This window comes from Anguilla rostrata, chromosome 8 (genome assembly GCF_018555375.3).
Source record: "Anguilla rostrata isolate EN2019 chromosome 8, ASM1855537v3, whole genome shotgun sequence".
NCBI lineage: Eukaryota > Metazoa > Chordata > Actinopteri > Anguilliformes > Anguillidae > Anguilla > Anguilla rostrata.
The window spans coordinates 5038468-5065727 of NC_057940.1; the positions used below are offsets into that span (position 1 = coordinate 5038468).

The 27260-nt window shown below is 47.2% G+C and overlaps 2 protein-coding genes across 3 annotated transcripts; one reads left to right on the plus strand and one right to left on the minus strand.

The window, feature by feature from the left end:
* Nucleotides 1-11697: 11697 nt before the first annotated feature.
* On the plus strand, nt 11698-19144 carry LOC135260628 (purine nucleoside phosphorylase-like). Its single transcript, XM_064346016.1, has 6 exons — nt 11698-11964; nt 14295-14464; nt 15312-15415; nt 15549-15724; nt 16140-16330; nt 17334-19144. Exons 1-6 carry the CDS (start codon nt 11942-11944, stop codon nt 17549-17551), a joined length of 882 nt encoding a protein of 293 aa, XP_064202086.1. The 5' UTR covers nt 11698-11941; the 3' UTR covers nt 17552-19144.
* A 1084-nt stretch (nt 19145-20228) lies between these two features.
* On the minus strand, nt 20229-26927 carry LOC135260638 (zinc finger protein with KRAB and SCAN domains 2-like). Of its 2 annotated transcripts, none has more exons than XM_064346051.1 (3): nt 25884-26927; nt 24837-24943; nt 20229-24629 (listed from the first exon to the last, which is right to left on the minus strand). In XM_064346051.1, the coding sequence occupies exons 2-3, from the start codon at nt 24846-24848 to the stop codon at nt 23397-23399; spliced, it is 1245 nt and encodes a 414-aa protein (XP_064202121.1). In that variant the 5' UTR covers nt 24849-24943; nt 25884-26927; the 3' UTR covers nt 20229-23396. The 2 variants fall into 2 exon arrangements, with proteins under 2 accessions (XP_064202121.1, XP_064202120.1); XM_064346050.1 differs by lacking the exon at nt 25884-26927 and adding an exon at nt 25147-25632.
* Nucleotides 26928-27260: the final 333 nt, after the last annotated feature.

A 27260-nucleotide genomic window follows, 5' to 3' on the forward strand; every position in this document is an offset into this window, starting at 1 on the left:
ATGTTATTTGAACAATTCCATCAAGCAACAGCGTGCAGCTGGCAGGTTATTAAGAGAAATGGCCATAAGTGAAATGACACCTACAAGCCAATGAGAACACCTCTGGGTGAGGCCTTGCCCACAGAACCAGCTCCGTAACACACAAACGGCTCATAAACCCGCCATTTTCCAGGCTGGAGACAGTGCTGGGTGACCTGTGGGGACTCCTGGCATTAGCTTTCAGATCACAGCATCCACGCGTTTCTATCGAGTATCTTCAGGGGGACTGGGGGAGGCCAAAGGGAAATGCATACATTACATTACATTACAGGCATTTAGCAGACGCTCTTATCCAGAGCGACGTACAACAAGTGCATCAGTTCACGGTGCAGAGGTGCAGAAAAACACACTAGAGTGAAGTAAAGAAGCAGAGAATTCGTTAACACCGCTTTATTACATGCAGCGTATGAATTTCCAACGTCAGGCCAGATCAGTGATGGGAAAGTACACGTCTTTGAGATCTACGGAGGCAGTCCAAAGGACGCTCCACAGAATATGCACAGGTCCTCAGGATTGTGAATTAGGTCGCCCTGCGGTGACTGTCGAGCATCCAGGCCTCACGTCAATCAATCATCAATCAATCAGATTTTATTCGTATAGCGTATTTTACAGCGGTTGTCACAATACGCTTTACAGACAACCCTGGCCTAAACCCCCCACAGGAGCAAGCCTGAGGCAACAGTGGCAAGGAAAAACTCCCTGTGGCAGATGGGAAGAAACCTCGGAAGGAACCAGGCTCAAGGGGGAAACCCATCCTCCTCTGGTCGGCTCAGGGTGCCGACTGGTGACCAACATGTCAGTCAGTTTTATAAGGTTTATGATGTGGCTCAGATGATGGGTGGGGCCGGGTGGCGGTGATGGGGAACAGCAGGTGGCGACAGGTGTGGGCATGGTGGAGGCAATGACGAAAGAGGGGCTGGACCGCAGAGGTGGGGGAGACCAGACGACTCTCGAAGCACTCTCGAAGGTTGGGGCAAGAGCCCCGCTGGCAGCGTCCTGTTCTGGCACTAGGAAGTGGCGGAGGTATAAACCCCGCTGTGTTCGGTTTCCAGGCCATGCCTTGTGGATGGCGCCTTTCACCAAGGGTTTCTACTTCCAGGACCAGAGCTTGAAGCGGGTACAATCAAACAATGGACTGTTTGATCACCCACTGAGAAACAAAAAGAAAAAAATCCATTGGATTCACTCAGTCACACAGTGGTTCCGTGTGTCGTTCGCTTGCTTTAAATGCACCTGATGTATTTGTGATGTTCGCTTGCTTAAAGATTAAATGACTGCATTGAATAAATATGATCTGATTGAGCTCTTTGAATAGATGCTCCAGTCTTTGCATGTGAGGGAGATGGGGGATGGAGGTGGGGGGGGGGGGGGGGGGGGGGGGTAAAGAGTGTGAGAAATGAGAGGCAGTGGCAGGACATCAAATCAAATTAATTTTTTGTACAGAGCTATTTACCAAAAACTGTCACAAAGACGCTTTACAGAGTAGCAGGGAAAGGGCGAGAAATGGAGCAAAAGAGCACACACCAGACCTGAACCCCTAAATAGCACGCACATGAGGTAAAAAAACAAAAACTCCCAGTGGGGAGAAAAAACATCAAACAAAGGCAAGAAAGAGCTCCCCAATGGGAAGAAATCTCATGAGGAACCCAGCTATAGAGGGGGAGCCCATCCTCCACTAGCCAGCCTGGTGTAAAGCAGTGGCAGAATGGATCTATCGCAGAAAATTAAAACAAGTTGAGCGGGTTACAGCTGAGGTAAGTGAACTAACTGGAATAGTAGAAGATCAAATTGGGAGATGTACAACAAATTGTATAGTTCAGTATAGTGCAGTTTAGAGGGGCAGGGTGATACATCTGGAGCTCCAGGCTACGTCAAGGTGTGGGCAGGTGAGGAACAGGGCTGCAGGTATCCACGACATACCTGAGGGGACATTCCATGCTGGGCTCGCACGGCAGGTGGCTGTACTTAGGGAGGTGCACCTGAGACCAGGTGCAGGCCATTTGCCCAGGTCTCTGTGCCTTGAATTGGGCTAAGGAGCTGGTCTCAGGTTCGATTCCCGGCTAGGACACTGCCGTTGTATTCTTGAGCAAGGTACTTAATCTGCATTGCTTCAGTATATATTCAGCTATATAAATGCAATGTAAAAAAAAAAAAAGTTGTGTAAGTCGCTCTGGATAAGAGCGTCAGCTAAATGTCTGCAATGTAATGTAATGGGCTGTATTCATACTTTTAAAAAAGCATGTAACTGATAATTTTAGGCATGAAGAGTGCAAGACATGTTGAAATGCAACACCCGGTCAGAGGAAAATGGCTACGACTGGCCACATTCACAAGATGGTGTAGGCTAAAGCACATCTTGGGAAATGATCTTAGGATTACATTCAAGTTTAAATTTTTATGAGTCCCCAGGAGTAGATGAGCACACTTATCGGAGTAATAGACCACATCCTGTGCATTCACGTTTGAACAGTTTGAAAACTGTATATTGTTAGCAAAGCTTAACCCTTTGACAATGTAAGATTGCAAACGTGTGATTGGAATGTTATAGTGACGGAACATTCTGATGCTGATGTAACAATCACCCACTGGCGACTGAACGAAACAGAGTTCTAGAACACTTACTTATCGTTCTGAACCCTAATCTTCAAAGGGTTAATAACGGAGCACACAGTAAACGATTGTGCCGGTCAATGCAGACATTGAACAGAGCCTGGGTGTAACGGGTGGGCTCAGGCCAACTCTGAATTTGACAGACGGCCGTCTAGCCAATCCAGTCATGCCACACGGGACGTCCCAACCGCCCTGAGAGTGCATTCTGAATGAACGGGTACGACCGCTGTCCTGGCAGCGGCACACCGTCAGCACCACCTAGTGGTGGACAGGGGCACTGAGCACTCAGTCCGGCTCTGTAGGCTTCGCGGGGACTTTTGTTGTGCCCCAAAATGACACATTTTTTCCCCGGGCACACAGCGGGGCGCTCATCTTGGCTGTGTTAAATGTTATGTACGATCCCGACTCTGCTCATTGCTACCGGAACTAGCTCGATGGCTTGCTTCAGAAAGGAGGCGCGTGTAAGCGCTCTGATTGGGTGCTGCCCGTGCGATCATAATTGCATGTGATTACTAAGAGTGACCAGCAGAGGGCGATAGAGGAATACACAGGTTTATGCTGCGGACAAGTCAGCCGCTTCAACATTTCTGAATGTAATATTCAACACATTCCACCGCTCTATCGCACTGCCCTCCTCCTTCGGCTCACTCTCTCTCTCCCTCCCTCTATCTCTCCCCCTATTTCTTTGTCCCTTTCTCTCCTGTTTGTTATGTCACATGTCAGTCTGCTGATCCCATGCTCATATTTGATCTATGTGACCTGAGCTGTCAAATGGACAGTGCGACAGGAGGGGACCGTTGGGCCATAGGGCCACCTGGGAGAATGTTGTCCTGGAGAGTGATTTTGGAGTGGGGAGCAGCGTTAGGGTTGTCATGGCGAGGGCTGCTAGGGCTGTCATGAAGAAAGTTCCTCGAGAGGGCATGTTGAGAAACTGCCTTGGAGAATGTTTGCCAGGGAGAATGATGTGACGGTCGTCATGGAGATGTCTGCCCCCGGGGGAGCAGTAGGGGAGAGATCTGTTCGAGAGTGGGTTGCCATGGCATGAGGGTTGTCAGGGAGCAGTGTTTAGACTGTCACGGTGAGGGTTACTAGGGAAAATGGTGTGACGCTTGCTGGCGAGAGTGGTGTAAGGGGTCATCATGGACAGAGTTGCCGGGGAAAGTGGTGTAAGGGGTCGTCATGGAGAGAGTTGCCGGGGAGAGTGGTGTAGGGGGTCGTCACGGAGACAGTTGCTCAGGGGAGAGGCCTGGCACGCGCTTGGTTCAGAGAGTGCAGCTGTGGTGATTATGACGATTCGTTATTAAGGCTGTAATTCCAGCTCTTCATGGACAGGATGTGGATAATTCCCAATGAGACATGGTAATAATCTCACTTTATACAGCTCTTATCACATCTATATACGCACATAGTACGCCTCTTACAACAGGGATATGTAAGTTTTGAAACTATGTATATATATATGTGCATAAACTGTGCCGCTAACACAATTAATTGTTTTGTGCAAAACTATCATTTACAGACATGACCACCTATCTACCAGACATCACTCATCTGTCAGCAGAACATTTCCAGGATGTACTGAATTGCACAAACCCCCATGTCAGCATTTTTGGTATTACGAGCAGACAGACAGTCAGAGGAGGAGACATCGATTGACCTCAGCGTTTATGAGTCTCAAAGACCTTGTCCTGGTAGTGTAAGGTCTTTCTCTCAGTGCGTTTTAAGTGTACCTTCTGCTCATGATCGGTAGGGACACTTCATGCAGTGCAAAATGTTTGCATTGTTCATTAGCCCTTTATGGCGTGAGATCACAACTGAACTGAACTGAACACACACACACACACAACTGAACATTCCAAATGCTGATGTCACAGTCGCTCACTGGTCATTGAAAACAATTGAGTTGAATTCTAGAACACCGAATTGAAATTTAGAAAAAATAAATAAACATTCCAAAACAGCTTACTCTTCTAAAGATTCAATAATTCCTTTACGTCTGCAGGAAGGCATTTTCATTGGCCTTGTGTTTGACCCCGTGTTTCACCCTGTGCCTTATTCTGTGTGTTTGTGCTGAAATTCTGCTGGCTGGCATGTTCACAGTTCAAGTCTGTAGAGTAATTAACAGAACCACAGACGTGAACCTAAGGGATGAACCGCAGACAAGGATGGTGACCTTGAGGACACTACAAAGTCCCGTTCAAAGGACTAATGTGGCCCAATGCCTTCAAAACGATACGCCATGCAGCCGACACGTGCAAAAATTGTGAACATTATCTGATTATAATTCCTCAATTAAAGTGTAAATATGTGTATGGCAGCTACTAAACTTTTTGTAAATCTGTTTGCAGCATATTATTATAGAGATGTCCTTATTTTGCAAAGTAGGTAGCATTCTCCGACCTCATACATACACACATAGACTCACGCGCACACACACACACACACATACATGTGCAGACACACACACACGCTCACACATACACGCACACACACACACATGTACATATACAGACACGCCTCTTAGCTGTCCATCGTGTCCGATGATGACGCTTGCTCCGGGGCACAGTGGGGGGGGGGGGGAGCGGGGGGGTTCAGCGACGTTGATGCTGGTGCCACTTCATGTGGCTGTGGAGGCCAATGCGTGAGCCACACACTCGTCCACAGGTGGGGCAAGGGAGCCCAGATGTTGGGGTAATGCCGGCAGCCCTCTGGTGTCGTTGGGCACATCTTTCGGTCCTCCTCTGTTGCATGGTGTAATGTATTTGTTCGGCCACCCTGGCACAGGTGCCCTGCCATGCCGATCTATCGAGTGCCAGAGGTTCTAGTTGGATGGGGTTTATGTTGCAGTGCTTCAGGAGGTCTTTGGTGTAATACTTGTAGCGCCTCTTTTGTCCGCCAGCGGCCCGTTTTGCAGTTGCCCATAGAGGGCTTGGTGGGGTAGGCGGTGGCCAGGCATGCGGATAGTATGCCCTATCCAGCGAAGATGTTTTTTAGCCACTGCTGCTTCCATGCAGACGGAGTTGGTCATGGAAAGAATCTCAGTATGGGGGATTCGATCTTCCCAAGACAGGCCGAGGATCTTTTGAAGGCATCGGATGTGGAAGGCCTCCAAGTTTGTGATGTGTCGTCTGTATGGGGTCCACATTTCTGACTGTTACGTCCCTCCGCCTCAGGTGGGGGCGCTGGCCGTTTGGACAGGCGTGTGTCTTGTTAAAGTTAATTGTGAGCACCTGTGGTGGTGCCCTTTTAAGAAGCCTGGAGTCGGCTTCTCAGGAGAAGGGAGCTTTTTCTCCTCACCTCTCGACCACAGCCGGGTCTTGATTTTATCTGGTGTTTTGCGTCTATTTTAGTATTTCTTTTTGTAATTAAATAAAGTTATTGGTTAGTTTTGGGAAACCTTGGTATCGGCATCGCTTATGTTTGCGGGGGCTTGAGAGCAACCGTAACATAAATGAGGGCTCGTCCGGGATTTTACCCTTTAGAGTTTTACATTTTCTGTTCTTAGCCCGGTTAGCTTAGCCGCCGGGCGGGTCCAAGGGACTTGTCACTTTATTGTTTTTCCTTTTTTGTTTTTGGTGGTTAATATGAGTGGGGGTACGCTTCGGGGCACTGAGGTCGACTAGTCAAGTGGTCTGCTGACAGTGCTCACGAGTTTAGCGTTCAAAGTCGCCCCGAGCGCAGAAAACTAGACTAGTTTGAGTTAGAGTTTTTTTTCTGTTTGGTTAGGTAGGATCGGGAAAGCCCACAATAGTTAAATGGTAGCGCCACTGATTGGTTTAATCACTCTAGATTTGTATCGGCTGTTTTGTCCAGCTGGGCCGATTGAGCTGGGAAAAGGATAGACTCGTGTGACTGGTATGGCTTTTTTTTGATAGCACTGTTCAGTTTGATAACTGAGTAACATGGACGCCTAAACATTTAGGCTACGTAAAGTTTTGGTTAGTCTCTTGTTATCGGTGCTTCGTGATAATTGTCTGTCAGCTGATCCCCCTGCACGGTGTTTTGCTTACAGCGTTCGGCCAGGTTAGACTGGTTTAGCACAGACGGTCTTTCGATTTCCTAACTTCGCGTTTATTGCTTTCTCGTTCGTTATTGTGGATGATACTATCGTGCATTTGTCGTTTTCCGAATATCAAGTCTCTGGCCTTGTCCGTTTCGTGTTAGCCTGGTAGTGCTTCTGCTTCGGTCCTAGACTATTTATATTGCGGAACCGTCCGATAAACTGCTCAAGCCTCGAGATGTAACGTTGAGTTTGCTCGAGTGTCTGTGTACTTGCACATGGTATTATAGACTAATAGTCCCTTGCTTTTACTGAACATCCTTTCACTACCAGTATTTAATTGAATTGCCATCTATGCTATGGCTGAGTCTGGATTTGAGTAATTACTATTTGAATTCAGTCAGCTAGATGCCTCTGGATGTGCATCAGTTGTATGGCTGGCAAGTGGAAAAAGTTCCTGCGGCGGAAATGTGTGTGTGTCATGTGTGTGCATGCGTGTATGTGTCGTGTATGCGTGCGTGCGTGCGTGCGTGCGTGCGTGCGTGCGTGCGTGCGTGCGTGCGTGCGTGCGTGCGTGCGTGCGTGCGTGTGTGTGTGTGTACATGCATGTGTGTACGTGCATGCGTGCGTGTGTGTGTGTGTCATGTGTATGTGTGTGTACATGCATGTGTGTGCATGCGTGTGTGTGTATGTGTGTCATGCGTGTGTGTATGTGTGTCATGCGTGTGTGTGTGTGTAAGTAATCAGCGCGACGGCACCGCGTGTGTCAGGGAGCGGGAGAATTCGGTTCATGCGGTGTGTAATGCGCCCCATTACAGGAGCACGTGGAACGCCTCTTTAAGCCCTGCTCATTTCATACCCTCCTGTCCCGTGTCAAACCTCCGGGGCTAATGCAATAATGTAGAACAAGACCAGCCATCCCTGCGTCTATCTGAGGGTCCGTCTGCCCCTTTCCTCACTGCCAAACACGCGCGCATGCTAGCTGGCTCCTGGCCGTTTAATCTCTGTGTGTGTTCGGTTGCCTACGGCAGGATGACTTGCAGAAGGCAGAATTTTGAGTAAACACAAAGGTATCTGTTTGCACAGTTCACATTCTTTCTCTCTCTTGCTCTCTCTCTCTCTCTCTTTGTTTTCTCATTTTTTAGAGACAGGGAGTACAAACAGACTCGGGACCTTGGCCCAAATTCTCCAGGGACAAACCAACGGCTTCACCCCGTGAGGGCAAACGCTGACGCGCAGCTTCTTTCTATCTACCCCCCCCCCCCCCCCCCCGTTTTCACTTTCTCTCTATCCTGCTCTCTCTTTCCCTCCCTTTTCTGCATCCCCTCTCCGTTTCTTTCTCTGCCTCCCATTCTGCCCCTCTCTTCTTCTCTCCCTTTTTTTCTGTCTCATTTTGTCGTCCTCAACTTCATTCCTCCGCTCTGTCTCTTTCGCTCTCTCTCTCTCTGCCTCTGCCCCTACACGCCCCCGCGCACGCCCCCACCCGTCCCCCTCCACCTCGGCCCCTCCAGCCCCCACCCCCACCCCCACCAAGTTCTTCCTCAAACACAGACACAGAAAATGACAACACGTTATATAAAGAAAGTTTGGACTGCAGCTCGTTACGTAACAGGCCCTGTTTCGGCGCGAGGCTCCCTGTCGTTGGCTCCCTGCGCAGGGCAGCGCGGTGGTGCCTTGTACCTGTACCTCCCCGGGGGGGGGGGGGGGGGGCGGGGGGGGGGGGCTTTCTGTGGGGAGTTTGCATGTTTTCTCCCCCCGGGGGGCCTGTGTGTGTTTTCTCCGGTTGCTCCAGGTGCTCCGGTTTCCTCCCCCAATCAAAAACACATACAGGTTAGGCTACCTGTGTGGGTTTGGGGTGGGGGTCAGGGAATTAACAGCGTTTCTGTTAAATCACGTGTGCTCGGTCAACATACCGTGCGAACAAAGGTACAATAAATAAAATTTGCGGCCAACGTTTGGCGTTTCACCTGCCAAATTAAGCGTGCACGCTCTGTGCGGATGGACAGTGCACATTCGGTTCAGAGCAGGTAATGTGTTATGAAACACGAGCGGACACGCGGAGAGGAAGAAATGTGGACAGGTACGTACGTTGAACAAGAAAACAATGTGTGAGCGACACAAGTGCCACACAAGGGTCACGCCTGGCAAACTGCAGGGCTGCAAAAAAAAAAAAGCCAAAGGTACTCGACTGACCGCCCTGGAACAAAACCTGAAAGCAGAGAAACTGCCGGAACAGGAGAGAAGGCAGAAAGAAGACGAGTGTCAGCGCCCAGCGTTCCATTGAACAGCAAACATCGTGCAAAGCAGGAGACGCCCGTCACACAGCGCTTTACAATTGATGCCTCTCATTCACCAGAGCAGTTAGGGGTTAGGTGTCTTGCTCAGGGACACTTCGACACGCCCAGGGCGGGGGATCAAACCGGCAACCCTCCGACTGCCAGACAACCGCTCTTACCTCCTGAGCTATGTCGCCCCTAATCGCGCGTATCCTGTCTGTTCACACACTGACCGTGCAACGCGGTGGGCCAGTGCCCTGTCCCTCATCCCATTGGTCGTGACCCACTGAGCCCCTGAGTGACGGGGTCACCCATTGGCTGAGAACGAAGATGTGCCCCCGCATGGCTGGTTGCACTATTGCAGCTGTGAGCAGAAGAGAGCAGGTCGTTGTTGTGGCATAAGCAGGCACCTGCACAGGCGTAAGAGGTGTACGCAGACACCTGCACAGGCGTAAGAGGTGTACGTAGGCACCTGCACAGGCGTAAGAGGTGTACACAGGCACCTGCACAGGCGTAAGAGGTCTACGCAGACACCTGCACACGCGTAAGAGGTGTACGCAGGCACCTGCACAGGCGTAAGAGGTGTACACAGGCACCTGCACAGGCGTAAGAGGTGTACGCAGACACCTGCACAGGCGTAAGAGGTGTACACAGGCACCTGCACAGGCGTAAGAGGTGTACGCAGGCACCTGCACAGGCGTAAGAGGTGTACACAGGCACCTGCACAGGCGTAAGAGGTGTACACAGGCACCTGCACAGGCGTAAGAGGTGTACACAGGCACCTGCACAGGTAGACACCAACATATCCTGAAGCGTATGCCCCCCTGCCCTGAGACAGCAAAAGTGATTTCTTTGTAAAGTACAGGTTCCTTTTGTGATCGCGATGGCACCCACCCCCCACCCCCCGCCCACCCCCTCACCCACCCCCGCTTTAAGGAACCCTTGTGAGCGAATGGGGCGCAGAGCTCAGGAACAGCCAGCCCGGGACACTCAGGACAGTACGCAGAGAGAGGAGGAGGAAGAGGAGGAGGAGGGACAGTGAAACAGACGGACGGGGACAACACGCTCCACTTGCAAAACAGTTCGACTGGTCAGTGTGAGCAAACACAGCCAAGGCCAATGGACACTGCCGTGACACAGACCAACAACCTTATATAACATTTCACCAGGTTATCAGACACACACACACACACACACACGTGTGCACACACACATATAGATACGCATAGCTACTCCCACAGACCAATGCACACATATACAATGCACACACAGGTATGCATTCCTACTCCCACACACAAATACACACACCTGTGCGCACACAGACACACACGTGCGCAAAAACACACACACACACCTGCACACACATACATACACACACAGGTATGCATTCCTACTCACATACAAATACGCACACCTGTGCACATACACACACACGCACAAACGCACACACAAATGCACACACATACCTGCGCACACAAATACACACACACACATACACACGCACGCACAAACGCACACATACCTGCGCGCACGCACGCACAAACGCACACACAAAACACACATACCTGTGCACACACACATACACACGCATGCACGCACACACAAAACACACATACCTGTGCACACACACACACACACACATACACATAAACACGCATGCACGCACACACAAAACACACATACCTGCACACACACACACATACTAGAATTGTACTTGAGAAAAGAGCACATGCTTTCATCACATGTACCCTGCGTGCCTCCGTCCCATATCTGCAGCCTGAACGCAATTCGCATCGCGTGATAGAGAACCCTGTTCCCAAAGGTTATGTGGGTTCCATTCCCTCCTAAGGGCGCTACCAGGTGCACTCCGTTGTCCCCATAGCCACAGAGTGTGTTATTCCTCTGCATCCCAAAAAAACTGCGGAGTAAACCACCCCTCCACCCTTTGTTTCCGTTTCCTCCTGCTGCTGGCAGTGGATTCAAAAATTCACCAGGTTCCTGGGGTTTCATACGGGCTCAGAGCCGAGTATGTAATATGATCTCTGCTCATGTCTCAGGTGTACCCGTACGTTTGTATTTTTGAAATGGTCGACCTATTAGAGCACCTGTTTTGCTAAGTAGGTAGGTTTCATTACAACTTTGGGGGGAGACACACTGCTGGGCCACCTAGTCTGGCATAGTCATACATCGAGTGTCACAAGCATACCGCCTGGTTCTAGCAATCGATTCATATGAAAATACCGAGGGTGACATGTCTCCCTGTCTTCCCCCAAAAACCTAAACTTTATTTTGATTTAAAAAATTAAATAAATAAAAAACCTATATCGCAGATGACAACTATCCAGAAAAAAAAACTAGCAGACACTGCTGAGGACAGGGGCTTCTTCAGTAGTCTGAGAGAGATGTGACCATGAGTGAAAACAAAATAGACACGCGAAACAACACAGGGAGCCCGCGTGTGGTCGGAGTAGAATTTTGTTGTGAAACGGCCGGACGGTGAAGTTCACCGCGTGCTGTTCCTAAACCTTCCCAGGATCCGTAGCCGTACGTAATTATGCGGAGAAAACAACCTGCCGCGTGTCTTGTGTTGCCACAATTTTCGAATAGGATCAATACAAGCGCGTGTTTAATACACGCCTTCTGGCCTTCAGTAGGGAGGTGTGAGCATCATTTCCGAACAACGCCCGTTTGAGCGGCCAATCGGAGGTCCGTTGCGTCATCCTTATGTCAGATCGAGAGGGCGGGATGGATACAGAAGTGTTTATAAAGCTACCGGCGACAACGCGTGGACAGGGTACCGAAAGGAAACGGTTGTAAAGGAACTGTCGTATAGACTCGCACGTGTTAATATCTGAAAAGGCTATATTTCTTGTACTTTTATTTATTTTGTGAAGAGTTCTTAAAGTATTTATTACATTTTTTAAGAAAACATATCTGGTTGCCCGTTGATTATTGTGATTGAGAAGGCATACGCATAATTTCACATTTTAAGAAGGATTTCAGTTCTGTACGTAACATGTTTCCCAAGGCGGCCGCTGGGTAAGTTGTAATATTAGTTTAACGTTTTTAAAATGAATGTAGCCTACTTGCTTGTTCAATAAATGCATTTGGATGTACGTTGGGTGCCACGTTGGATATAATCTTGAAGCCGGAGACCAGAAACTGTCTCAATTACGTTTGATTCGGGGGTTATGGAAAATATTCATGGATGGAATGGTAATTTTACGAAACATCACCACTGAGGAATCGCTAATGTGTGTGTCTGTCTGTGTCGAAATACGTGCGTTTAGGCATGGTGGGGGGAGGGGAGGGGACGGGGGACGCGTGGACTGATGCTCTGGAGACCTTAAGTGCCGCTGTCGTACACAGTCCTCGAGTTAATTCTGTTGTCCCAAAGCTACGGGGATAAAACCCGTTTTAGTAGGCTAAAAGTGTTACCATGTGCCGGCGTCACGTTGTAGAATGCATGTGAACTTCACACCTGGTTGTGCGATGGCTCTAGCACGACCGCTGCGATCTGTCTATTTCGTGCTTGTTGACTGTGTAGCTACTAGGCTACGTAACTAGCCTTCTTTTAGTTGTAGTAGTAGTAGTTTAGCTGTAGGGTAGTTCCAAACGACGCTAAGTAAATATACTTAGTTTAAAATGGGAAACTATAATTACTATGAACTGTTGGACGTGATGGTCCACACGCGTGCAGCTGTTAAGACAGAAGTTGTGTTGGCCGACGAGTAGTGGAAAAATCCGACGTGACTCATAAGGCGCGAGGCTCCCCAGTTTTTCAGTACATTTATGTGTAATCGGAACAGTGTGAGCCCACTGGGACAGCCGAGAATTCTTTTTCCTTTATTTTTTAAAGTGGTAGATTCCTTATACAGTGCGCATACCTACGCAATAGAGGCGTTTTTGAGAGTGTCGAAGTGCGGTTGCGTGTGACTATTCTGTGCCCGGGAGGCAGGGAAATAAAGCGGATATGTTAATTTATAAATAAAATATAGGCGGGAACTCTAGATTTTTTTCACAAGGAAAAAAAACACCTTTTCAATAAGATTTTCAGGTTTCTGTAGCCTATTTCAGTCACTAAGTTAAAACAGTCACTAAGTTAGACGGTCAGACCAAGTTTTCTTGTAAATGCGACAAGTTGAATGCGTTGTTCGTCATGACTCTTCTGAACGATACTGGATTGTTTCTTGGAAAACGTAACGAAATATTTAATATCTGGGGAGACGACATGCTTGGTATTTGAGGGTAGTTTAAAATAAAGCCATAGGCTACCACCACATTCCACTTTGGAAATCCACTGTCCACTTTGCACAGTCTGAATAGACCAGCTGAAGGACGCGACGCACGTACGCTTTCCGGAAATGTTCCGAGGGTACAGCGCAGTCTGTTTTTTTTTTGTTTTTTTTTGACCCACCTATGTGTGCTCGCGCTGAACACACACACACACACACACACACACACACACTGTAACGAAGGTGATAAAAGTTTCAGACACCGGGAGTCTGAAACTCTGAAGCTCACATGATGAATTTCATGCGTTCTGGACACCGAATTCGTGCTTTTTGGTGATCATCTGCAAAGCCGGAATTGGATTAAACCCTTGTGAAAATTTGAGGTTGAGTGAGGACGAATTTTTCAGACGACGGTTTTTTTTCTGACTAGTTTCTGAATAGCAGCGCTGTTTGAGATTTTATGAGACGCTCGTGGTGCTAAACCAATCAAGGTTAATAATTGATCACATCGAGTGAATCTCTCTGTGGCTTCCTCTTCTCTTTGTGTGTGTATGTGTGTTTGGGGGGGGGGGGGTGGAGGTCATGGTCATGGCCTTGTTTTGACCCGTCTATTGGTTGGAGAAAGTCAAGTGACTTGAGATGGAATTCCCTCCTGAAACCCTGTTAGACCGTAATGAACTCGAGACAGTTGGAGAATTCTCTTGCATTAAATCACCGATCAGAATCTACTATTCAGAGTGAAAGCCAAGTCAGGGAGCCTGGTCAGAGATTGTGTGTGTGTGTGTATTTGTGCAGGTGAGGTTTTAGGGTGATACTCTTGTTTATTTAGGGCCTGTTACATAGCACATTTCACAGTGAAACAGACAAACTGTCGAGCTCCACACACAGCCGAGGATTCAAAGAATTCCACTGGTCATTATTGGCATAACGGGACATATCCAGTGTTGTGAAAGGTTTCATTTGTGTGTGTGTGTGTGTGCGCGCGTGTGTAACAACAACAACACACACACACACACAAAGTATAGTTTATTATTAATATATTACTATGTACCCTCACCTGTATATGCAGGTACAGGCTCTCAGGTGGGTGTTCCTATATGTGCAGACGGTCTCATGATCCTGTGTGTGTCTCAGGTACAGCTACGAGGACTGCAGAGCCACGGCTGATTGGCTCCTGGCTCAGACGTCACTGCGCCCCCTGGTGGGGATAGTGTGCGGCTCGGGCCTGGGCGGACTGGCGGAAGCGCTGAAGGACCAGGTGGTCTTTAACTACAAGGATATCCCCAACTTTCCCCATAGCACAGGTAAGCCTGCCTGCCTGTCCGTCTCGCTGTCTGTCCCCATGGGCCTGCTGTCTTCCTGTCTGTCTCTCTGCAAGTCTGTTGCTCTGTGTCCCTTTGTGTGGAGCAGACCCTTATGGAACTGCAATATATTATCAAATATACTGACAGGGAGGGGCAGGAGCCCCAGGAAAAAATAAAAATAAACAAACAGAGAAGATGAGTTTAGGCACTTTAGATTCTGAGCACGCAAAATAAATGTACTGGAGCCCCAACTCCATTTTAGTTTATGCCCTAACCCTGCAGGGTTTCCTCGGATCATACATTCATGCTGTAGGCTAAGCTACAACGTGTGTCAGCTTCGTTAAGGCCAGTTTGACGCTCTGTTTGTGTCGGCTCTGTAACAGCCCACTTGGCACTTCGTGTACGCAGCCCGGTTGCTTGCTGTGTGTGGCTGGCGTGTGCCGATTGGTTGCTTGCTGTGTGTGGCTGGCGTGTGCCGATTGGTTGCTTGCTGTGTGTGGCTGGCGTGTGCCGATTGGTTGCTATGCGCATGGCTGGCGTGTGCCGATTGGTTGCTATGTGTGTGGCTGGCGTGTTCCGATTGGTTGCTATGTGTGTGGCTGGCGCGTGCCGATTGGTTGCTATGTGTGTGGCTGGCGTGTGCCGATTGGTTGCTATGTGTGTGGCTGGCGCGTGCCGATTGGTTGCTATGTGTGTGGCTGGCGTGTGCCGATTGGTTGCTATGCGTGTGGCTGGCGTGTGCCGATTGGTTGCTATGTGTGTGGCTGGCGTGTGCCGATTGGTTGCTGTGTGTGTGGCTGGCGTGTCCCGATTGGTTGATGCACGCTGATTGCGGTGTCTGTTCCAGTGGACGGTCATGCGGGGCGATTGGTGTTCGGAACTCTGAAGGGGAAACCGTGCATCTGCATGCAGGGAAGGTTCCACCTGTACGAAGGATACCCTGTCCAGAAGGTACCTGCACATACCTGCTCTACAGTACCGCACCGGCACACCCTGTACTTCACCTCCGCGCACCTGTGTGTCTGCGTGTGAACGAACGAACGAACGCAGACGCGGCGCACTTACCTGTCGCTTCTCCATTTAGATCACGTTACCGATGCGGATCTTCAAGCTCCTCGGGGTGGAGACGGTGATCTTGACCAATGCAGCCGGTGGCTTGAACCAGGACTACAAGGTCGGGGACATCATGATTATCAAAGACCACATCAACATGCCCGGCTTCGCAGGAAACAACCCCCTGGCTGGACCCAATGACGAAAGGTATGTGTGTATGTGCGTGGCCTGTGTGCAATGGTAAATGGTAAAAGGACTGCAATTTATATAGCACTTTTATCCAAAGCGCTTTACAGTTGATGTCTCTCATTCACCCATTCACACACACACTCACACACCAACGGGGAAAGGCTGTCATGCAAGGTACCAGTGAGCTTGTTGGGAGCAATTAGGGGTTAGGTGTCTTGCTCAGGGACACTTTGACACGCCCAGGGTGGGGGATCGAACTGGCAACCCCCCGACTGCCAGACAACCGCTCTTACCTCCTGAGCTGTAATGTAATGTAATAAGCTATGCCGCCCCCGTAAAGCGGTTGGAGGTTGGGTGTAATGCGGCGTAACTTGGTTTTGGGGCGTAACGGGGTGCAGATGTGTGTGTGTGTGACGGCGTTTCTCTGCTGCAGGTTCGGGGTGCGATTCCCCTGCATGTCCGACGCGTATGACCGGGAACTGCAGCAGCTGGCCCAGGACGTGGGGGCGGAGCTTGGCTACAGCGACTTCATGCGCGAGGGCGTGTACTGCGTTCTTGGCGGGCCCTCCTTCGAAACCATCGCCGAGTGCCGGATGCTCCACAAACTGGGGGCCGATGCTGTTGGTGAGATCAGAAACCCTGTTACAATGTCCCCACAATGTCCCGATGTTACATCAGAAACCCTGTTACAATGTCCCCACAAGGTCCCGATGTTACATCAGAAACCCTGTTACAATGTCCCCACAAGCTCCCGATGTTACATCAGAAACCCTGTTACAATGTCCCCATAAGGTCCCGATGTTACATCAGAAACCCTGTTACATTGTCCCCACAAGGTCCCGATGTTACATCAGAAACCCTGTTACATTGTCCCCACAATGTCCCGATGTTACATCAAAAACCCTGTTACAATGTCCCCACAATGTCCCGATGTCACATCAGAAACCCTGTTACAATGTCCCCACAAGGTCCCGATGTTACATCAGAAACCCTGTTACAATGTCCCCACAATGTCCCGATGTTACATCAGAAACCCTGTTACATTGTCCCCACAAGGTTCCAATGTTACATCAGAAACCCTGTTACAATGTCCCCACAAGCTCCCGATGTTACATCAGAAACCCTGTTACAATGTCCCCACAATGTCCCGATGTTACATCAGAAACCCTGTTACAATGTCCCCACAATGTCTCAATGTTACATCAGAAAGCCTGTTACAATGTCCCCACAATGTCCTGAGGTTACATCGTTACAGGGCCATTACGTCGTGCCCCTCTGTGTCTCCATCGAAGAACCCAATCTAGTTGGAAAGGGTTCTTTGTTGGGCAAAATGGTTCAATCTGGGAGTTTTCACACCTGCCGTGGAGGATTAAGAGCTATTTTTTTTTAGTTATTTCCGTAAAGAACTGAAAACGGGTTCCCCTATGGAGACGAGTGTAGTGTAGGCTTGAGAGAATCAGAGCTTTCTCAGTAGCCAGGGCAGCGGTCTTTAACCTTGAATTGTGCTGGTAAACCACCGTCCAACTGTCAACTGGTACAGTCCTGTGAAGTTCTGTAGCCAAAAGTGTTGTGATTCCTGGTCCCTGTATTACGGTGTGGTAAGTCCTCCCCCTGCCTCCTTTTCCAGGAATGAGCACGGTGCACGAGGTGATCGTGGCACGGCATTGTGGGATGCGCGTCTTCGCCATGTCCCTGATCACCAATCAGGCGGTGATGGACTACGACAGCGAGGAGAAGGCCAATCACGAGGAGGTGCTGCAGACGGGCGAGCAGCGCTCCAAGCAGCTGGAGAGGCTGGTCTCCGCCATGGTGACCCGCATCGAGCACAACACCAACTACGCTTGACCGAACTCCCGCGGCCCACAATGCACCTGGCTGACCAACAATCGATAGCAACAAACAACCCCCACAGACTTACCCAAGACCAGTGCATCTACTTTATGGGTAACCTGTGGGCAGATTGGTCATTCAGATTTAGCATTTGTACTGGTCTGAGTGAAGTCAGGCTTATTTTTAAAAAACATATTGACTGTTGCTGAAAAGTATATGCACTTGACTGAACTGCATCGATCAGTAAAAACAAACTTACCAAACTTACCCGAGACCAGTACATCTACTTTTCAGTAACTCTGCTCAATATATTAAAAAAAAAAAAAAAAAAAACGCTTACTACCCTCAGACCAGTACAACTGCTAAATCTGACTGACCCCATCCCCTCACTCTCAAAACAAGATGTGTTAAAAACAACACACGTCATTTTTAAAAAAAAAACACGGCTCCATTTTGTGTCAAACACAGTTTGTGTTTTTTTTTTTTTTAAGTATCCATTTTGTAACACATAAATTGTATATTTTGTAACATAAAAGCAGTAACTTTGACACGAAATTTGTGGAAAGTGACAGAAAAGTAATAACACAAATAGTGTGTCGGATATTAACACATCATTTTTTGAGTGCTCAGAACGGACCACGGACCGGTGTAGCACGAGCTGAGCTTGTGTTGTGAGATGCACATCTCCGTCAGATCTTTTTTTATTTTTTTAACAAAGAATTCTTGTATCACATTCCTACTGTAGACATTCCTGCCGTCAATCACCTAGTCCTGACATCAGCAACATATCAGCGCTCAACTTAATCCAGTGTAAATGTCTTTAATTGAACTAATATTGTACAAAGGCTGTAGCTTTTATGGCAAAAAAAAAAAAAAAATTCTTTTTCGGGTCTTAATGTTGTTATGTATTAACTTAAAAATGGTATATTTGGCACTATTTATTTTTGTTCATTTCATTAGAGTACTATAGGTGCAATGTACTCCTGTAGAGGGAGGGGTGGTGCCCCCTGCAGGCAAAGTGAGGCATAGGCATGAGTGGACTGTGGTTGGCGAGATCTCAGCACCACAGGGCCTCAAGCGTCATTGCATTTTTAATTTAAATATATTTAACAGATAAGAATATATTAGTTATTTATGAGCACGTGTTTTTTTTTTTTTGTTTTTTTTAAATGTGAAGTATATATCCACAGCCCTGTGTTGTGGGACGGGCGAGCCACGGAATGAGTTTAGTCTGGGTTTGTTTTTTGGACACAAGTCCTCCCAACCCACCGCAGGGACAGGGACTGGAACGCTGTTGGTTCAGACAGAAACATTTAAGCCTGTGCGAACCATTGAAAACTACTACTGCTACTGCACTGCCGAAATCCAGTGGCCAGAATGTCGAGGAAAACCAGAGAGAAGATGCGTTCCGTGTTCCATGTTCCGCATTCCGGTGAGGGTGGGTGTGTGTGTGTGTGTTTGAAGCAGACTCTTTGAAAAAGGGGCTTAATTAGCAGGTTTCTGACAGTGGACTGTTTGTCATCCAGAGTGAGGAGTTGTGCAATTAATGTTGTCACAGTTCTTGTAAGCAATTTTAAAAAAAACTCCCAATAAAAATTTCCAAACCTGGACGTGGTTAAGAAAGCGTGTGTGTTGTGTTTGTGCGTGTGTGTGTGTGTGTGTGTGCGCTTTTTGGTTGTGACAGCCAAACCACCACACAGACAGATGACTTTTTGATTCCAACACTGCTGTGGCTCCAGTCTGGCTCTTGAGAGGAGGGTTAAGTACTGTTTATTTTAAAGGCGGGCAGCTCGCAGTAGTTTCACTCTGTAACTGGACAAAAAAAAAAAAAAATTGTGGAAAACTTTCCTGCTAGCAAGGTGGAAAGAACCAGCCAGGACATTTCCATATAGGGACTGATGTGGCCAGACTGACGTCATGGAAATGGCCAGTTCTGGGGACGGAGCTTTAAAAAACGTGATGGGGAAATGGTATGAGTTCACGTGGAAATCACATTTTAAATTCTGAGTCAACTGAATTAATTTGTAATGTGTATGTGCAGTCGTGCACATACTCGATCTTTTCCAATATTTTGGCAAAACCTTTTTCTTTCGTAGTTACAGCATTGGCAGTATAAATTAAATGTTTTCTGCATAAGTATGATCGTTTTTTACTTTTTTTATGAAAATTGAGGTCTATTTTGAGACTGTAAATCCCGAAACGGTACACGTGTAAGTAACCAGGTCACAGCTGCATAAAATTGCGCTCAGATAGCTCATGATAGTATCCCTTTTACAGGGTGAACTTCACATCTGCTAGTCACAAGGGCACATTTTTGTTTTGTTTTTTTGTTAGGGGCAATTTTCACACAATTGTCCGCCCCCACCCCCCCGCTACCAGCTCCCCGCTCCCAGTTTGGAATGTCGGCCTAAGCCAATCGGATCATTGCAATGTCCTCCCACGGTGAAGAAGTACAAACAATCGCATACTCTCTGACAAAGGCAGGGAAACATGGAAAGCCTTATCCCAGACTTATATTTCCACCTATCTGATTTGTGTTCGATATGATGGCATATCTTGTGTGCCGTCACATTGATATAAATTATAAGCAAGACGTTGGATTACAAGAAGCGTTTATCCAGCGTTGCGTGCATGTGTAAAAGATACATTTTTGGAACAGATGGTGGTTGTCAAAGAATCAAAATAAAAGCAATGCCATAAATAAAAAATATATTTTGAAATAAACCACATTAGACACATCAAAGACATGAACAGAATCGGGAGCATTTAAAAGCCACTCAAACATTTAACTTGGATAAGGATATGGAATGATTACCAGAGCACATCATTAAACCACCAATTCAAATGTTTTTTCTTCCCCGTTTTTAAAAGACCAAACCACTCACACCCCTCGTGCTTTCCGGCTCTCTGGAAACCAAATAAATAAATAATGAAAATTACAGTTAAAATGTAACAACGTTGGTATGTTTACATTCCATGGTGAGTAAGGCTACAATTGGTTAAACATTTACCCCGGTAAATCCGGTTTTCCACGCTTGTCTAACAGCAGAGAAGAGGTTGTGTGACAATGCACTGTACAGTCTCGCACAGCTGACCACAGTGACACCAGAGGGGAGGGGGATATATGAAAGGTCAGACTACACCAGGCCTGGGTCAAATACGTATTTGTTTTGGATTCAAATACTTCTCTACTCTTTACTGATCTTGTCTGGTGTATTGGAACCAATTAAATATGCACAAAAAGCGCAGACCTTGCCTTCTGGTCATACCGGCAGGCTCAATTACACGAGGCAAGATCAATAGAGCACAGAAAAGTGTTTGAATCCAAAACAATTACATATTTGACCCAGGTTTGTACTACACTAGTAAAAACAAAAAAAAATTAATTTCAAGATGGGAATATGCAAAAATGAATTCATTCAACAATCCATTTATAAAAGGCCCATACTTTTTCCAAAATATTTGATCTCATTGGTTACAATATGAAATTAGTTGCCATAACATGCAATAAATTATTCAGAATTAGCCGGTGTGAAACACAACAAATAGTCCACAGATTGTTGACTGTTAGAGAATCTGAGTTTAACTGTGCACTGAACTGTCCACAAATCAAATTGTGGCATATTCTGGGGATTCTGGATTAAGAAAAATTCATTTTAAAATCCTGTTTGATTGACGTTATGTGCACTTGTTGGCAGCAATCACTTTGCCAGGCTGGCAATCTGTATTGGAAACTGATATCGACATAATAATGAGGGCCCAGATAATCCGGCAGGTCAGCCACTGTATAGGTGAATGCCTAATAGCTAATTTGTGCTCATTTTCCCCGCCAGTATGACGTTCACGGCAGGTCATAGAAACCACATCGGTCCTCAAATGCAAAACCACCATGGCCTAGCACTCTGAAGCGGCCGACCCAGAAACACAATTATGACTCAAGTGAACTGCGCGGTGACAGGTACAGCAGATTGCTGCTGCGCTTTGATTGGTCAGAGCAGCACAGCTCAGTGCAGCAATGAAACAGAATGCCCACCGCCCCCACCTCCTCCTCCCCAGCATTCATACACCTAGACCTAAACCTTTACCCTCTTTTCAAGTCGGGAACAACCAATCATAGCCGTGCACTTATCGCATCCCTGCAATGTCATTGGTCAGGTTCAAGACAGTGGGACATGAAACTGGGTACAGCCCCATAAAAATGTAATGCGTAATAAACTATCCATCCATCCATCCGTATATATATATATATATAATATGGCTTTGTCCACTAGGGGGCAGCACTGGCCCTACTCACAGGGAGTATAGCAGCCGCTGCCCATTGCCTAACGCCAGTGGCCTTGAGAAAAGGCCTTGCGCCCAGTCCTACAGAGGACAGTTGGCAGCTGGCATTTTATTTTTGTGGACTTTCTGCCTTACCTCAGGCTGTGGAATTATTATTTTATTTTATTTTTTTTGTCTCCTGTTATGTTATTTCATGAATGATACTTCTGTTATTTTTGTTCCAGGTTTAATCAAAAAGGCAATAAGCCAAATTACCCTTTGGCACTGATTCTGTCGGTCTGTTCACCACGTGAGACAGCGGCCAACCCCAGCACCACCGCGTAACGGGACGCACCACCTGTGTCATCTGCCAGCAAGACGAAGGTCAAAGAACACACAAAGGAAATGAGACAAGACGTGCTGTTGACCTTCATAAATCAGGCAACAGCTACACAAATAGCTTAATGTCTGAAAATCATCTCCTCTCCCCTACTAGGACAATGATTAATAAGATTAAAACAACTGGAGCTGTGTTGAATTCGCCTGGAAGAGGACGCAGGTGTATTATTTTGCCCCTTACACACAGTGAGGAGGATGGTTCAAGGGCCAAAAAAAAAGTATATTCTCCAGGGATCACAGTTGGAGAACTGCAGAAGTAGGCTGCATCTCAGGATCATACAGTCTCCGAAACGACAATTAGGAGGAGCGACCTCCATGCCAAGAGCGGTTTGGAAGGCTTGCCGGAAGAAAGCCTCTAGTCTACAGTCATCAAACCGCAAAAAATAAGCACCTGCCGTTTGGCATTTGTAGTTTGATTGGAATCTATGGTTCCATGATCAGATGACAGAAAAATAGAGCTCTCTCACCACAAAAACTAGAGGTGAGATGGCTATAAAATGAGGGATGGTCACGCAGAAAAGGACCAAATCTCTACTGTGAAGTGTGGTGGTGGACATGCGACGCTGTGGGGCTTGCTTTGTTTCCAAAGGCCCTGGGAATCTTATTGGGATACATGGGATAAGGATCTCCGGCAAGTCCCACACCAAAATCTGACCAAAATCTGCCTACCTCTGCCAGTTGGCCAACATTGGGTTATGGTTGAATCTTCCAGGACTATGACCCAAAAATGATCCATTATAAATCCACAAAAAAAATGATTGACTGACCACAGAATAAGACAGCAGTGGTTTTGGCGATGGTCATCCCAGTCCCCTGACCTAAACCCCACAGAAAACCTGTAGGGTGAGCCAAAGTAAAAGAACTACCAAGTGAAGACCAAGGACTCTGTTGGATAAGATTATGTAATTTTCTCAAATTTCTGAGCATAGAAAACATTTGATAGGCAATAAATTACATTTAAAATTCTTCTTCCTGGAGGGCACCTTGGACTCACACACACACACGCACACACAAATATATACATACAAATATATATAAAACCAATGTTTCATTTGCGTATAACATAACACCTTAGCAATCAAAACAAAAATGCATTCGATTTTGTCTTCACATGCAGCGTCATCAGTCAAAATCACAAGAGACATGTACCCCCCCCCCCTCCCCCACACACCATCTTGCAGTTCGGTCGTCATAGTTCAGTTCATAGTAGTACCGTTTCTCCGCTGTGAACGATGCGGTGTCTCTTGAGGTGATGGAGCAGCGTGAAGGTCTTCCCGCACTGCGCGCAACTGAACGGTCTCGCGCCGGTGTGCACGCTCTGGTGCGTCTTCAGGCTGCTCTGCTGCGTGAACCTCTTCCCGCAGGTGGCGCAGCCGTACGGTCTCTCCCCCGTGTGCGTGCGGTGGTGAATCTTCAGGTGCGAGGAGCAGTGGAAGCGCTTCCCGCACTGCGTGCAGCAGAAGGGCCTCTCCCCCGTGTGGCTTCGCTGGTGCACCTTCAGGTAGGACAGACGACCGAACGTCTTTCCGCACTGGCTGCAGATGAACACGTTCTCGTCTGCGCTGGCAGCAACCCACTGGTCGTTCAGCTGGTCGGCCATGTTGAACGCGCAGGCGCTCAGAGAAGAACCGGTCTCATACTGGGAGCCTGAGTGTGGCTGGGCTGGGCTCTCTCTGCCTCTCATGTGTTTTACTGAGGGTCCATGGTGCTGCTGCTGCTGGGGCAGTAATGTCTGATTCTCTCTCTCCACTGTGTGCACAAGTCTCTCTCTGTACTGACCCTGCTGTGTGTGAATGGCCTCTGAACTGAGCTCCTCGCTGCCAACAGACGGCTTCTCGCTCATCGTATCGAACTCCTCAACATATGAAGGCCCAAAAGAGGACAGTGTGTTTCCAGAGACTTCCATGGAGGCAGGAGCATGTTGTAGCTGTGTGTGTATTGACAGATGTTGTGAACACTGGTCTGTAGCATTAGAACAAATTGGATCATCAGCCTCTATGTCACTGTCATCCTGAGTAAAGGAAGTCCACAGCTGACTCTCTCTCTCATACATTACATACTCAGAGCCCAGATTGTTGAGTCTTCCTGCACTGTGTTCACATCCTGTCTGACTGAGTCTCTGGGCTACACGCTCTTCCTCTTGCTCTGCCTTCACCACAAACTCCAGTTCACTGAGCTCCTCATCACCGTGTTCACACCTGTGCTGCTCACTCAGCTCCTCTGGGTCTCCTGCAGGTGTGGGCTCTGTGTCCAGTTTCTTCCCATCTTCTATAAGTGTGGGCTGTGTTACCTGTTCCTCTGTTATAGGAGTGGGCAGTGTTACCTGTTCCTCTCCTCCAGGTGTGGGCTGTGGGTCTCTGTAACACAAGCCCTCTTCCTGCCTCTCCTGCTTGATAAGAACTGGTTCAGGCCTGAACTGCTCCACATCTGCAGACTGCAGAGAAGATAATTTGTGAAGGTTGCAAATATGAGTCAGTGTCTATCTATTTATCACTGAATGCCTCAAACACACACACACACACCTGATTGGTGAAAACGGTGAATTTCTATTAAATAAAAGCTAATTTAGCAGTATTTAAGGATGCATGAAATACCTGAGCTGACCTGATTCCACATTAATCAACAGCACAAATGAGCTCACCTGATTCTGCATAACGCCGGACTGTAAAGTTGTGAGTACCTCTTGCACATCTGTGGGTTCTCCACCTCTCCTCAGACCGAAGCTCCACTCCTGTCCGAAGACTCTTTCTGTGGAGAAAGCCGTCGCCCCAGAAGTACAAGAGTAAGTGTCACGAAACATTACTTATGACTTGCATTAGCTTGGTCACATAAACGTAGTGCCTTTAAGATTTAAACAATATATTGAGGTGGTTAACCGCTGCCACGTATCTTCTTGAACTCGCCACAAGGCGTCAATATAAACCCATCTGACCGGCTGCTACCACGCGTACCTGCACTGGATCTGCATCCGCCTCGCGCCGGCCTCAGCTCGCGCTCCATCAACTGTAGTTTTTTCTTCAGTGCCTGGTTCTCTGTCTGACTCCGAGATATTTCAATGCGTAAAACCTCGCAACTATCATCGACAAGTTTGCTAATTTCAGCTACAGCTGTTTTGGCTAAAATATCCATGATTGTGGATAATTCTTCCTGAAAGGTAACACAGGTAGACATTTCACTAGCCAATTTATACGACTTCAGAGGATGACTTCAGAATGTCTTCAGAGGATTTTGAATTAGCTTTAAGAAGTGTAAGATCTATACTGGGTCCCAAGTCTGCTAGATTCACTAGCTAGCTTGTTTGGCGTGCAAACGGGAGACTACAGGGACAACTGAAAAAATAACACGCGAGTAGTCGCAGGTATATGACGTCATGCACAAATATTTGTACCATACATTATTTCATTTAAAATGTTTTTTTAAACTTTAATCCAGCAATATCACTGCACATAACAGTACAGTTGCAACACTACATTCGTAAACATTGAGAATGTTATACCGTGTTGTAATTTTGATGGAATCTGAACGTATTGGTTGTTACACACTGCTTGTCTTATTGTTTTCCAGGGTGAAAATCAGCCACCATGCTGTGATACAAAACAAATCGCCTAGATAGATCTCTCTATGCACTGTATCGCCTTTAGTTTGAATGGGAGGTGGTAATTATTGTGGGCGTACGCCATTAACTCACGTGACGATGTCCCAGTTGTCCTCTTCGTCTCCGTAATTAGGACTCATAGGACTGTCTGTGGATTTACTTCCGCGTTTTAAAACAAGAGGACCGTACCACATTATTTATTGGTAACAGTTCTGTGCACAGAACTTTATAACTTGTTATTATGGGCCTCAGAAGTACGTAACGCGGAGCGAAACCTTTCCCCATAGAATTTCGGATCAATCATAATTTCTCTAAGGAGAAATGAATAGGAGTTTCACATAACATCCCGGTCACAGTCTATGATTTAAACTGCCGTTTAGAACTTGGACGTTTTTATCCGGACACATTTCTCTCTGAAACGGCCCTGGATCCACTGAATTCCGATGCCGCTTTCCAACCGATGTAAACTAATTATTTTGCTAACAGCAAGCTAACGCTATTACATAATTATTACGCACAGCTAGTCTGCAGGCTTTTCAAGCTGGCCTGTTGTTTGGGAAGGGAACGGCATGGGGCGGTCTGGAAACTCACTGACTGTCTGGTTGTCTTAGCAACTACTAAATTGAACATAGTACACCGAGTGTAAAATTCGTCCGTTGTATGTTGAAGCCGCAAGGAGCGACAGGCTATCCTTTTTATTTTCGGAGGACATCATAGTCGTAAGTGACGCGCGAAGACAAAAAAAAGTAATGAGGACTAACAAAACCTGTTGAATGTATGTAATCTGTAAATGAATTAGCAGTCATGGATATCCATAGCTTTATTGTTAGCTGGAAAAATGTGGGAATGTTTTCCCACAGAAAACCTTACAGTTAGGCCAGAGCTTCATTGGCTGAATGACATTTCCCACAATCCTCCCGGTCTCCTCTCCAACATCACATCACCATAAAACACCCTTTCCCCATTTTATATTTATGCATCCCCTACTATTCAAATTTTGTTAATAATAAACAATTTCGTATGAAGACCATTAAGACCAGAGTAACCTCTTTGTTCTACACACAGAAAATTGGTTTCTGATATTTTAGTACTATGGTGACTACAAAATGTAATGTCTTTGAACTTACTATGATCACATACAGCTCATCCCAAAGTGTAGTAATTCATTTCTACTGTGGACTTTCTGGTGAGTTTTAAGTGCACTTAACTGAGTAAAATTCTTCCCACACTGGGTGCAGTGATATGGTCTCTCACCTGTATGAATTCTGTGGTGTGCTCTAAGGTTAGATCCCTGAGCAAATCTCTTCCCACACTGAGCACAACCAAATGGTTTATTCCCACTGTGAACCCTCTCATGTGTTATAAGGTTACCCCTCAGACTGAAACGCTTTCCACACTGTGCACAGCTGAATGGTTTCTCTCCTGTGTGGATACGCTGGTGTCTCTCCAGGTCGATAAACCGATAGAAAC

Coding starts and splice junctions, on each gene's coding strand:
- LOC135260638 (XM_064346050.1), bottom strand. CDS start 25,366: ATGTCTACCTGTGTTACCTTTCAGGAAGAATTATCCACAATCATGGAT. Junction 24,944..25,146: donor CGGATGCAGATCCAGTGCAG/GTACGCGTGGTA, acceptor CTTTCTCCACAG/AAAGAGTCTTCGGACAGGAG. Junction 24,630..24,836: donor CCGGCGTTATGCAGAATCAG/GTGAGCTCATTT, acceptor TCTTCTCTGCAG/TCTGCAGATGTGGAGCAGTT.
- LOC135260628 (XM_064346016.1), top strand. CDS start 11,942: ATGTTTCCCAAGGCGGCCGCTGG. Junction 14,465..15,311: donor CAACTTTCCCCATAGCACAG/GTAAGCCTGCCT, acceptor TGTCTGTTCCAG/TGGACGGTCATGCGGGGCGA. Junction 16,331..17,333: donor ACTGGGGGCCGATGCTGTTG/GTGAGATCAGAA, acceptor CTCCTTTTCCAG/GAATGAGCACGGTGCACGAG.